Raw genomic sequence first — 13868 nt, 5'->3', positions numbered from 1 at the left:
AATCACATACCAAATATACATCATGTCTATGAATATAGCCAGCCATATTTTTTTCTTAATGTTAACAACTCAGCATTTCTTATCCCCAGGGAAGACGCCAGCTATATAGATGATGATTACATGTATATCTCCAACCAATCACATCTCAGTTTACAGCTTTGTTGATCACATGTACATCTCCAACCAATTACACCTCAGTTTACAGCTTTGTTGATCACATGTATATCTCCAACCAATCACCTCAGTTTACAGTTTTTTTGATCACATGTACATCTCCAACCAATCACACGTCAGTTTACAGCTTTGTTGATCACTTGTATATCTCCAATCAATCACACCTCAGTTTACAGCTTTGTTGATCATATGTATATCTCCAACCAATCACACCTCAGTTTACAGCTTTGTTGATCACATGTATATCTCCAACCAAACACACCTCAGTTTACAGCTTTGTTGATCACATGTATATCTCCAACCAATCACACCTCAGTTTACAATTTGGCATTTCTCATCCTCAGGAAAGATGCCAACTGTACATGTGTATCACATGATTATCTCTAACCAATCACACCTCAGTTAAAACATTAAAACAATAGCTGCATTACATACATAGTCTCCATACCAAGTAACAATAGGATGTTGCCATACATTGCCATACTATTTCATATTGGAAGTTACTTGTATCCTCATCATTGGAGTAATCAAAAAAATGCCTGCCCTTGCAACTCTGAGCACTGTGATCCCATGATGCATTGCCTGAGGCACAAGAATCAGATGACAGAACTTACCAGGTATGCAGTGGTAAAAAGATGCTATGGTCTTTTATAGTCAAGAATTTCTGAACAATTCCACTTTTTGACATGGGAGTTGGCAAATTGGGTTAATACTGTTATACTGCTTGCACTTGGTGAAACATTTTGCATATATGTTATTATTTTTCTATATTTCTTTGTTGATTTTGAAGCATACATGTAATTTTCTCATTTGCTTTAAGTCCCCATTAAAATTGTTGGGAAAAAATAGGGGAGAAAAAACTTTAATCGACCCTGTAAAAATCACAATTAGAATGCCCAATAACCAGATATACAAAATGGAATAATCTTTCTTTTACACTAAGAATTATCATAATAATGTTCAGAGAGTGAAATAGGAATGAAGTGACATAGATATTCTTGAGTTACATAACCGTAATTTATTCAGTTTAATCAGCTAATATAAATAGTCCAATCATCGCCAAGGTCAAGAAAATATGACCTAAGGAAATAAAAAAACATCATTAAATTTGTTTTGTTTTCCAATTGCATGAAATGGACCAGTGCAGCTTGATGCTGCATGAAAATTCCAAAGACAGAGGAGATATATTTATATTTTTTGTATTATCTTACTGGTGTGGAATCTGAGACACAAAATAAACACAGAGTTTGAAAAGACGAGGCACAGAATATTCAGTAAAAAACTTGAAATTAAAACGCATAATGATGTAACAGTGATTGGAGCAAGGCAATTAGTCTACAGTGCGACTGACGGACGCCACGTTGTAGCTTGCTCATATCAAGTATAAGAACCAGAATACTCTCCTGTCAGGTGAAACACAAAGAATTCAATTCAGAATTCACAAAATAACAGTCACATGTTATAACTCTAGTACAAAGAGCCCCATTTATGCAGGAGATCTTAAGAGGATTTGCAAACAACATGACACTATGATATACCAGTATGTAATCCTCAAATAAGGGCTTATCAGTGATCTGTCTTCCAACTGTATTGTGTCTTTGTTAAAGCAGACACTGAGCGAGCATTCTGAATGTGAATTTGACAATCCCGGTCACATCCACAGTTTTCATACAGTGAATGTCAACTGTGGGTAGCACACAACAATAAAACATAACTGTACATGTATGCTGTTGTCAAATATATATGCATTTTAGTTATTACCGATAGTAAAGTGGTCGTAGAGCATACTCACATGCACATATATAAGTTTTATCACAACGAGACTACCTGATCAGGTTCTAAGTGTCTGGATCTATAACACGTTTTGTAAATGTTTAATGGTTGATTTTTAAAAAAATACCTTCAAGGGCTAGTTAGTTTTTATGTTCTCCGAGGGGTGGCTCCATGGCACGATTTTGCTTTCTCTCAGCCAATTCAAACAATCATGCTTTACAAACCGGCAGATTCAATTAACCTCATGTTCCATGCAATCTAGCCCGAGAGGTCAGTAGTATACATGTACACAAAATTTTCTAGAAAAGTTGAAGATTAGACTTTATAATCAAGTGGTTGCATGACCTGTTAATGTTGCAAGTCAATTGCTCAGCTAGTTACACCCACACACTGAGGCTTTAGGTAAGACTGCAATCAGTGATTTGTGTGTCCCTTCATAGATTGGGTCTAGACTAACAGTTACATTTTAATTTATGAAGTATACAAGCTATAGTAGTAAAACAAACTGCACATTATATGCATAATGTCAATTTTGGGTGAATTTGTTTGGTAAGGGGTAGACCATTAGAAACTCTGGAAGGGACGATTTGTTTCCTTCATTTAATTTTGTTTAGTATAAAATCACTGTAATATTTTTTCCCCGTCTTTTTCTTGATCCCTACAAGATTTTTTTCCATAATTCTTTTTCTATACAAATGTTTCTTTCAATTCTGCCAAATCCCCCACCACCACCTGAGTTTTTAATCTACTCTTTATAACTCTAAAATACTCAGAGCGAGGAGATACTGTTCATTCAAAAAAAGAACATTGGATAAATTAAATTACTCTTATGCATTTATATATATTATTCTATATTCTCGTTACTTCTATATGCAAGACAAAACAAATTGATTTTTTCATACTAATGGTATTAAATTCAATGCTGTAAGAATTATTACAATGACCAAAACAAATGTTAAAGTAACTACGATGACAGTGATACCATAACAATGCATCCCCACCTTACTACCTTGACCCACCATAATCATTAATTTAAAAGCATAGTACAAATTAAATTGATTGTAAATGTTATGTTGGAATCCATTCTAACAATTCATCAGCTACATGTACAATATGAATGCTTACTCATGATGATAATAAGTTTTACTAAATGCAATGCACTCTTGAATATTTGCTAGCAATTCTTGTTTTGTCACTGATCTTTACAAAACAAAAAAATAAGGATAAAAATAATCACGGGATATAATGTACAACCATTTGAATGGTAATCAAAAGTGCAGAGTTTTCCATCTTGTCAGTTTAGTTCAATGTCATGTCTACATAAGATGAATCTTATCACTACAGCAGAATAACCGCGATAATAAGTTCAGTCCATGCACAGAATAACTGTTAACAGCTAGGCACTCAATCCGGCAATAATGGATCAACAACAGCCAACCCTTATCAAAACCTACATTACTGTGAGATTAAGGCTAGATTGGTTTGCCTACTCCAGACTCCACGGTTTAAATGTAGCTTTTCTGATTATGCATTATGGAAGGAAATGACTAAGTTCTTCGGTTTCCACAGTTACATAGTTCGCCAGGAAGGACAGATTTTCTCACTTAACAATATGCCTAAGTCACCTGATCTAAGTCATTAATTCTCTCCTTCACTTCTGCAAATACCAAGGTCATTAGGAGGTCAAACAGTTGATGAACATTGAACACATGACAGGTTGAAAATTTCATGATTAAAGTTGTGCTTACAAATCTTGAAAGCCTCCTGTACTTGAGTTAACAGATTGGTCAAAGGGTGGGATAATTACAGATTTCATTACGCAGTTAGTACATGTAGAACAAATAAACACATTATAACCTTAGAAACTTTCATATCAAGTACATGTAAGTACAACTGTACACTGTTACAGTTTATTTGGTCTTTCAGTCTAGTGAAGTGAAACTCCATGCATACGAGTTTCAATTTTGTCATAGTGTTTGTTGTCACAGTTGGATTACAGGGAGGCACAACTCCTATTTTCCTCTAAAAGTAAAACTTCTAGAATTTACAAAATACATTCATCTATTACACAATTAAATGGCTATCCAGGCCATGGGTTTTTAGCTTGAGTTAAACTTTACCTAGTAAATAACTATGTGTATGGTAAATATACCATTGTGTCTATCTACACTTATGGTAAATACCAGAATATACCATTGTGTTTATCTACACATTTGGTGAATATACCATTGTGTTTATCTACACATTTGGTGAATATACCATTGTGTTTATCTACACATTTGGTGAATATACCATTGTGTTTATCTACGCATTTGGTGAATATACCGTTGTGTTTATCTACACATTTGGTGAATATACCGTTATGTTTATCTACGCATTTGGTGAATATACCGTTGTGTTTATCTACACATTTGGTGAATATACCGTTATGTTTATCTACACATTTGGTGAATATACCATTGTGTTTATCTACACATTTGGTGAATATACCGTTGTGTTTATCTACACATTTGGTGAATATACCGTTGTGTTTATCTACACATTTGGTGAATATACCGTTGTGTTTATCTACACATTTGGTGAATATACCGTTGTGTTTATCTACACATTTGGTGAATATACCATTGTGTTTATCTACACATTTGGTGAATATACCATTGTGTTTATCTACACATTTGGTGAATATACCATTGTGTTTATCTACACATTTGGTGAATATACCATTGTGTTTATCTACACATTTGGTGAATATACCATTGTGTTTATCTACACATTTGGTGAATATACCATTGTGTTTATCTACACATTTGGTGAATATACCATTGTGTTTATCTACACATTTGGTGAATATACCATTGTGTTTATCTACACATTTGGTGAATATACCATTGTGTTTATCTACACATTTGGTGAATATACCATTGTGTTTATCTACACATTTGGTGAATATACCATTGTGTTTATCTACACATTTGGTGAATATACCATTGTGTTTATCTACACATTTGGTGAATATACCATTGTGTTTATCTACACATTTGGTGAATATACCATTGTGTTTATCTACATGTGTGGTGAATATACCATTGTGTTTATCTACATGTGTGGTGAATATACCATTGTGTTTATCTACACGTTTGGTGAATATACCATTGTGTTTATCTACATGTGTGGTGAATATACCATCATGTCTTAGACTGTAATAAATTACTATTGTGTCAAACAAACCTATGATAAATATACCACTTTCTATTATAACACTTATGAGGTAAATATGAAATGGTTTTTTAAATTCCTCCTACTACTAATATTACATTGTGTCAAACAAATCTATGGTAAATAAACCATTGTGTGAAACAAATCTATGGTATATATCTCAAGTTATGACTCACTAGACATAATATTTTATATCGTGGCTAATTCATATGTATTCATGCTTTTTTGTACAGATTTCATACACTAGTAGCATGGTATTCCATAGAATTTAGCCATTTATAACATAACTGTACATGCTATAAATAAAGATGATGTAATCGTAACAGTATGTAAAATCACATGCCACTTGGGTCATGAGGTTTGAAACATAAAGCACCTTTAAGTTCGCTACGTTCTTCACACAATAGATATCTCTTCATACAAAATGGAACGTGATCTTGACAAAGTAAAGATTTAATCGCTGCTGTCGTGGTCTTAATAGAGTATCTGGCATTGTTTGTATTTGCTTTTGAATGCACCTGAATTCAAAATGCTCATGAATAATTAATCAAGTGTCAGTTATCTGTATTTCCGTGCAACTAAAATGTTACCTCTGAACAAAACAGACAGCGTAGATTTTTTTTTAAAATATTGATTCAAAGGTGGTAAACTTCTCAGAATGAAAACATTATTTAGAGGTAGGTGCGGAAAATTTGAGATAGTAATATTACTTACAGATCCATGATAAGATATACTGTGGCTTTGTTCTCATATATATCATGTAGTTTAACAATATTAGGATGGTTACATCTGAAAATAAACAAATATGTAAACTGATAACACATTTGATTTTATTATAGCGAAACTGTATCACATATTATTAACATACCTGAAATAAAAAAAGTTTGTTTAACAGAGAAAGAATGTTTTAAGAACATAACACATTTTATTACTATAATATATCGTAGATGAAATGGATTAACCAGGATCTTGATAAAATGAACATCACAACAGTACATATTAACAAGAATGCATGAAAGAAGTGCTGCATTTTATGCACACATTTGTGTGGTTACTCTACCCCACAGTCGGTATGGTAAATAGACGAATATAAACATACAGACATATACAGAGATGGATAAGAAATCTAAATATTTGAATAATATAATATAATATTAATACTTAAAATTAGTGCATAAATATAGATTAATTTCAAATTAACGAGTCTATTGTTATGAAATTAAAATAAGAATTGAACTACATTGTGTAGGCACAGTATTAATTCAATGCTGTAGTACGCAAATTTAGTTTTTTATGTTTTTTTTTTCACTGGCATTAACCACTGCAGTGCAAATATTGAAAATATCTATATATTTTAAAATTTAGTGCCTAGCAACCAGCGTCTCATTCTATGGTTAGCACCACAGCACAATATTCTGGGATTTCTGCTGAAATTCCACTCATTAACCAGGTGAATTTATTTGCAACATACAAACGTATTGCAGAATGTGGCAATTGCACCTCATCACTGTGGCATGTATCAGTTTTTTCATCTATTATTCATAGCATTAATATAGTCTGATTAGTAATGTATTATAAACAGTCAATCACTGTCATGGTCACAGCAGAAATTAACCACCAAATTATAAGCTGATTACGAGGCTAGGATCATCTTTATTAATGGGCGAACACACGACTTTGTGCTAGATTTGAGATGATAAACATATTGATTTCATCACAACCCTAGCAACAATTCAATGTATCGGCAATTATGCATACGAGTTTTGATCTGGGCAAAATTGACCTTTGAGAAGTATTAGTTGTCTGAAAATGTACACAGTACTCATAGTGGATAGAAAACATGTAGCATCAGATATATAACCTTTGGTACCATCTCTCTTCTTATACACTCTGATCCACACAACATTCAAAGTTGTTTCTGTGGATGTGTACACACTGCATAATGTTATCAGCAATTTCATTCATATTGGACTGTATCCAAAGCATGCACAATGAAACAGGCCAAGAATAAAAAAAAAATGTAAATCTATCAATATTTCAAAATTAGTTTACCACAGTAACATAACATAGCGTTATTTTTAACTGCTTAAATGATGGAGATATTACTGTTAATTTCCAATACGTAATACATGTACATATATTAAATTTATAAAAAATCTAGAAAGTTCATTACAAGTGGAAGAAACGTGTCTGGGTGATAGTTGACCTGTCAAATCAAATGCATTGTACAAATTTGTTAATAAAAATGCGCCAATAGAGAATAAACATGTAATGTAACCCTTAAGGAATGGTGTTGGAAGATGACTTGATCTAGAGAGAATGCTTTATATTCTTCACATCATTAAACTTACTATATTTCAATTTATTGCATGAATGCCTTTGATTTTTTCTCAAATCAGATTGTTCCACAGGGTAAGAAATATCAGAATAACATAAACTCAGAATAATGTGGGCACATTTACTAAGACACTGTTTGAACCAAACACTGATAGACTGCCAAAAATTTGAAAGTAATCTTCATTTCAAAATGATGCTTTAAAAAGTTTAAATGCAATGCTCAAAATCATAGTTTTCACTAGAATTGCACACCAAAATATTACAAAATTACATTTTAAAATCATATATCTAAAAAGGCTTTCAATTTCTAAAATAACAATGGCAGGCATATTCTGTGAGAAGAACCTGCCTAATAAAAAATATAAAGTGCATGTACCAGCCATTTCATTTATGCTGATTCTGAATCTATTTATTTTGAAAATGCAGTTACTCGCTTCATGAAAATAAAAAATTGCAGCCCTAGATTGATATAACAAAGTTTATGAATTTTTAAATGGAACACTATCGACTTAGATGACAAGAAATTTATTTGTAGGGGTCTAGGGTAACAGAGACCAATGGAGTTGGATATCCACCACAGGGAAAACTCCAAAGTGTAAGAAATTTTTATACCAGTTTGCACAAGATAAACAATACTACACAAACTCTGCAGTGTGTCCTCCATACAGGAATTTGGACTGATACAACATCTGTTAACATATCAATGGTGAAATAAACAATATGTACTTGTTATTTAATTAGACACATCACAGGGTCAAAAATGCATCTTCACACTCATTGCCAAATTTATCTTTAGGCTCATCAAGATTTTGGCCACTTATTATTGTAAAATATGCTTGTCCATTGTACAACCCATCTGACGATAAGAATGTGCCAAAATCATGATACTGTAAAATACTTTATTTTAGCTGGAATATTTTCACTGAAAAGGCTTTTTGCATGTTTTGTATGGAATTTATTTTCACTGATTTTTGACGAGTTGAATGTAAAATATAGGAAAAAACGCATATTTGCTAGATTTTATTTTCACTGGATCATCCCTTCAGCGAAAATTAATTCTAAGTGAAAATAAAGTATTTTACAGTATATTATTATCTTGCACAAGTTTTACAGTTGAATTGTATAACAAAATAAACTTGGGAACAATAGTGCAGTTGTCTCAGTGAACATATAGATAGATGGACAAAATTAGAAAGAAATTTAATTCCAACCCAAAAGAACTGCATAAAGTTACCATAGTTGCTACAAAAAGATATATTACAACTGTATTTGCAAAATTGTGTACAAGTGAAGATCTCTATGGGTGGGGTGGGATAGAGGTCATATGGCATTGAATTTCAGGGAAATTGTGTCTTTACAAATCATCAATACTCAACAATTTCTAGAAACAAAAATTAAGCGACTTATACATGTAGTAGTTATTAAAACTATTGTTGCTTCGTTAGGTTGGAACAAGGCAAGAAAATATTGGCTAAATTCTGAAAGAATTGTGAGGCAGCCATTGTTGTTTTTGAATTGATAACACACAGAGGCATTACAAATTTTGCAAAAGAAGCTTTGACATTAATTTTACGGATGATGATTTTGCTTGTTAAAGTGCCTGTGCAATGCCCACCCTCACGTTTCCCATTTTAGATCTGTGTCCCACTGAAATGGACAATTATTGATTTTTTTGCCGAAAATGATTACTCGTATCCAAGTAAATTTGGGATATTTCTCGTGTTGTAGCCACGCCCACCTATCCTGAAACGAACGACTCTTTCCGGATTTCCGACTCTCGCCGAAAGTGCGCCACCAAATGCCAAAATGTGAGAGGAAGTCATACCCCTGAGCCGTAATAACACTGGTCATACAGTACTTTTAAACGATATATATTTTTTGGTCGGCGTTTTGTTTTCTTTTTTTTTGACTATTTTAATTTTTTGAGAGAGAGTTTTTAGATGTTGTGTTGTGGGCAGTTGCAGTGAAACGTATAGTCATAGTGTAAGTATTCACACATTTCTAATCGACCTGAGGGTGCAACATCAGTGGACGAAAACCACTTAACCTCAGATTCATTTTTTTTTGGGAGAAACTGTCGTCGTCCATGAAAAAACAACGTCGACAACATAAACCTGGCGCAACACTTTTGAAAGAAATAGATTCCGGACCATGATCACCGAGGTGGATTTCAGAAGAGAGAGAGACGTCCGGCAAGTGTTTCAAATGAGTTGACTTTTTTGCTATCCTGATTATCGTTTTATAGAGACCATTTAGTCCCTGTTAGGTAAAAGGTAGCAATAATTTTGACAGTGACACGAAAACGAAGCGTCGGACAAACAGGAAATTACACAGCCCTTACACACTGCTAATTGTTTTCATTTTCGAAGGCTAAAAGTTTCTGAATTGTTTGGTGATTGGTGTTGAATGTCGAATTCACACCTCTGTTCTTTTTTTACCTCCATGCTTGCAGCTTGATCTGCGTAATAATTTATGAAATAAGAATACGGGCTTGGTCAATGTGTTTCCACCAAATAAAGTTTTAATAAATTATAATTATGACAATCACGTCATGGATCACGCTATTACTCGAATCCACTCTGAATTTATCGGTATGTGTGTCGATCTCGATTATTTTTGTTATCCAATTAAACGCCACTTTTAACGCACTTGCCCTCGTCGTGACCCGACGCGTTCACCTATTTCAACAAAATTTCAATTTATTTCCACGCGGCTGTCATTTATTTAGTAACTGTGATTTGTCGTTTTTTTAAGTATTTTATAGTGATCACTATAGTCTAATGTTTAGAATGTCAAAATATGTTCTCTTTTATTTTAATTTGGAAAGTTTTACTCAGACGATCGATGAAATACAACAGTGTAGTGACGTGCATAGTAACCTGCTAAATAACGAGATAATTCCGACGTCAAATTCTATTTTGTCCAGCGACAGTGTACAAACGTGCGCCGGTGACGATCACGGTGACCAGCTACACCAGCACGGACATATTTCGCATCTAACTCAATCCCATGCAACAAAAATTGATACTATGTGTTCATTATGGTCCATTCCTCCTCAACGAACAAGTACATAAGTGAAAATTTAGTCAAAGACGAGAAAACTGCACAAGAAATTTGCCTTATTTACACGTATCGGCAATGCAAGCTGCCATGCGACTTCCCCTTCTGACGTCACAAGGGGAATTTCTGTATGCAAATGAGAAGCTAATGAGGAGTCTCGTTTTAAAATACACGAAATAAAGTTGTGGTAGATTGAGTTTAAAACACATTTTTTCACTTAAAAAAAAATAATTCATGCTTAGAAACATGAAAATTAATAATATTTATGTATCAATGGATAATTTTAGGCGTGAAAATAGCAGCCATTTCACAGGCACTTTAAGTGCAAGGTCAAAATCAATTCAACAGTTTACATTACTGCATTGTTCACAAGATATTTCCTGTTTGAAGATTCAAGCCATCCCAAATGATGACATACAGTAATAATATAAAAAAGCATCATGAATTTTTATTTATATGCACTTACTTTCTAAGCACAGCAACTTCATTTTCTAAGGTCTCTTCTCCTTTTCTTCCCAACGACTTCTTATCTGCAAAAAAGAAAAAAAAATAGTGGGAAAACAAAACATTGGCTAAATATGTTTCAATATGCAGAGCGAATTACAATGAGTTGAACAGTTGATTACATAATTTGATCTGACCTACAAGTAATACCAGGTTCTATCAACATTCTTGGCATTCTCTGCAGGGAAGCAAACTGAGCCTCACTGATAGTTTTTCGAATGTTAAATAAACTCTTATTCATCATTTTAATTATGTGCACCAACAATGATTGAAAAAATACAACATTTGTTTAATTTTGAAAATTTTATTTCAATTTTATTAAAATAATAAAGCAGAAGTTCTTGTTCGAATGTTGCAGTGTATTGATTAGTAAGCAGACTCAATTAGAAAAGACAGTAAACGAGTTTGCACAGATATCTACTTTTACATCAATGTTCGTTCTGATAATAATTAATGTAGTCTTAAAATTCAGTTCCAGGGGAAAGGATAGTATATTTGAATGTTTGATTCGCAACATACAAAATACACAGTTAGTCCAATAAAACACGAAAAATACACGAACATAAAACAAACTACCCGGTTAACTAACTAAAATAAATCATGGATTTGGATAATAAAACATATAAAGATGCTATACATCTATACAGGAACTGCTGCATTGTGAGGAAACCAATTGGCCCCAATGTGACAAATTGGTATGTGTGCACAACAGTGCAATTGAAGTCAGTCAGACCATTTAAATCTATTCATCAACTCTATTGCATAGCAGAAAATTAAGCCAGCACCGATTATTGACATGCCAAATTGCCATCAAGTGCACACTGCAAAGTGAAGTGGTGCATCCTAAGAAGCCAATTATTGTCAAAAAGCGACTGCCAACACATGCCCTGCTATACTAATTACACAATCTGAGCCCAGCTAGGAGGAGCTTGGCATTTTTAGAATCATGTTAGCACTTGGCTATATCATTTCAAAACACAGTAACTGCTGTTTACAAAGTGCTTTAAAAGATCACATGTTCCAGAACTGGTTCATATGCAAATTTTACCGTATTCCACTTCATTGGTCAAATAGGTCTAATTTTCAGCCTTGCTATTCAAGTATCATGGTCAGATAATGAGAACATAGGCCCTGCCCTCCTGGTTTCAATGCACAAAGGCTGCACATGATAACTAACAAACCTTGCAAGCACAAACAATGAATCAAAATGAAAAGAAGGTGGGTAAATTACAGCTTATTCAACATCTATGTAAAATGTAATCACAAAAACACTGTCATTCATTTTCTTGCATGATCTAATAATAATAATAATAATAATAATAACAAAACTCACCTATGCATTTACATGCCCATAGCTTCCCATTTGTTTTGTCTTCAGCAAGCACCACTTCTGAGAAAGCACCCCTATTTCAAAAAAAGAAAATCGGAAAGGAATTTAATGAACTTTAAAGTTCATATCATATTTGTTGTACGGCTGGTGTAGGGCTATAGCATTTAGTAATTGGTAAGCTGATGTGGTAATAATTTCAGCATGTGTTTCTATGAGAAGTCATTTATTCATATACAACATTGGGAATAGGCATTACAGCTGTTACGCAGAATAACAGATCAGTTTCACACAAATTAGATTCAGTAAACCAGGCGGGAATAGCGATGAAATTAAAATCATTTTTTTTTGTAGTACTTAGGTTTCTTTTTTTAATTTGTATACACAAGTTGAGTTTTATAATTAATTTGTTTAAAAAAATAGCAAAGCATTATAAATTTTGATTTGTTTTCTTCTTTTCCAAAAACATCTGTTGCTAAGCTGTAGTTTTATTGAACCATTACCATGGCAACACGTTTTTTGCATCCATAACACTATATTAATTTGACAGTGACAGAAAAAGATATTAGTATGATCACGCACCAAGATGACATAAAACGTTTTAGTCGTTCAGTCCATTGTACATGGATAGAAAAATAAACCAGAGAGTGCAGATATGATGGACTGGTTTTGTCCACACAGTGCATTCCCCTTCGCATAAGGAATGTGTTGCAAGACACGGGAGAGGCTTTAAAGGAAGATTTGTTCATGAACTAGATATTCGATCATGCACAAGCCACTCTTATAAAATACAAGTAGATACGAATGCCTTTCTCGTTCGTCCTTCGTTTCACTACCTGACCATTAAGACAACAAATTTGAAGGCGTGATCGTGGCGAACGATGCGTACGATTTTCTGCTGCTTGCAACAAGCAACTGTTGGACACGATGAAGCGACTGTAAGCTGAGCTGATACGCGAACGTTCAACGTTACACGGTAGCTAAGTCAGCCGCGATACGACGTATGCACATTTTATCAGTATTGATGACAAAATACGAAGACAAACTCAGATGACGATTAGAAGCAAGTCAATATACTTCGACCGCAAATTGCCGACGAAACCATAACAGAAAACAAAACTGTTATTCGAAGTATTTGTGTGTAGCTGTGAAGACTGTCTATGTTAAAATATACGAGTTGTCAACTTACGTTCCGAGGACCTCCTTCAGTTTGAACCTGTCGTCGATTTTTTCCTTCTTGCCGTCTTTCTTCCTCGACATTAACGGCATGTTGAACTACACAGCAAGTGAAGGTTCTAAAATCCTTTTATGAGGTGAGAAAAATCCACAGAAATGACCAGAAGTGTCTGTAACACATACAAGGAACCGCACATGTATATCCTATATCGCACCGATTTACACTGAACTGCGAGAAAGCTGTTTTGTTAGTGGCGGACGATCAACTGAATGCTTGCGTCATTAAACGCCCTCTAGCGGA

General features: G+C 33.8%; 1 protein-coding gene across 1 annotated transcript in view; it reads right to left on the bottom strand.

Annotated features, from left to right (window-relative positions):
- The window catches only part of LOC100376895 (calcium/calmodulin-dependent protein kinase type 1D-like), a 95303-nt gene extending 81435 nt beyond the window's left edge, over positions 1-13868 (bottom strand). Inside the window, exons 1-4 of the mRNA XM_002739489.4 lie at positions 13581-13868; positions 12398-12468; positions 11027-11090; positions 5878-5952 (exon numbers count right to left, since the gene is read on the bottom strand). Coding sequence (XP_002739535.1) covers positions 5878-5952; positions 11027-11090; positions 12398-12468; positions 13581-13660 — 290 coding nt within the window. The 5' untranslated portion in view covers positions 13661-13868. The remainder of the gene's footprint in view (positions 1-5877; positions 5953-11026; positions 11091-12397; positions 12469-13580) is intronic.

Source organism: Saccoglossus kowalevskii, chromosome 3 (assembly GCF_978046115.1).
Source record: "Saccoglossus kowalevskii chromosome 3, keSacKowa6.1, whole genome shotgun sequence".
NCBI classification, from domain to species: domain Eukaryota; kingdom Metazoa; phylum Hemichordata; class Enteropneusta; family Harrimaniidae; genus Saccoglossus; species Saccoglossus kowalevskii.
The sequence above is the reverse complement of the archived record's forward strand: the minus strand, read 5'-3'. Positions and strand labels throughout refer to the sequence as shown.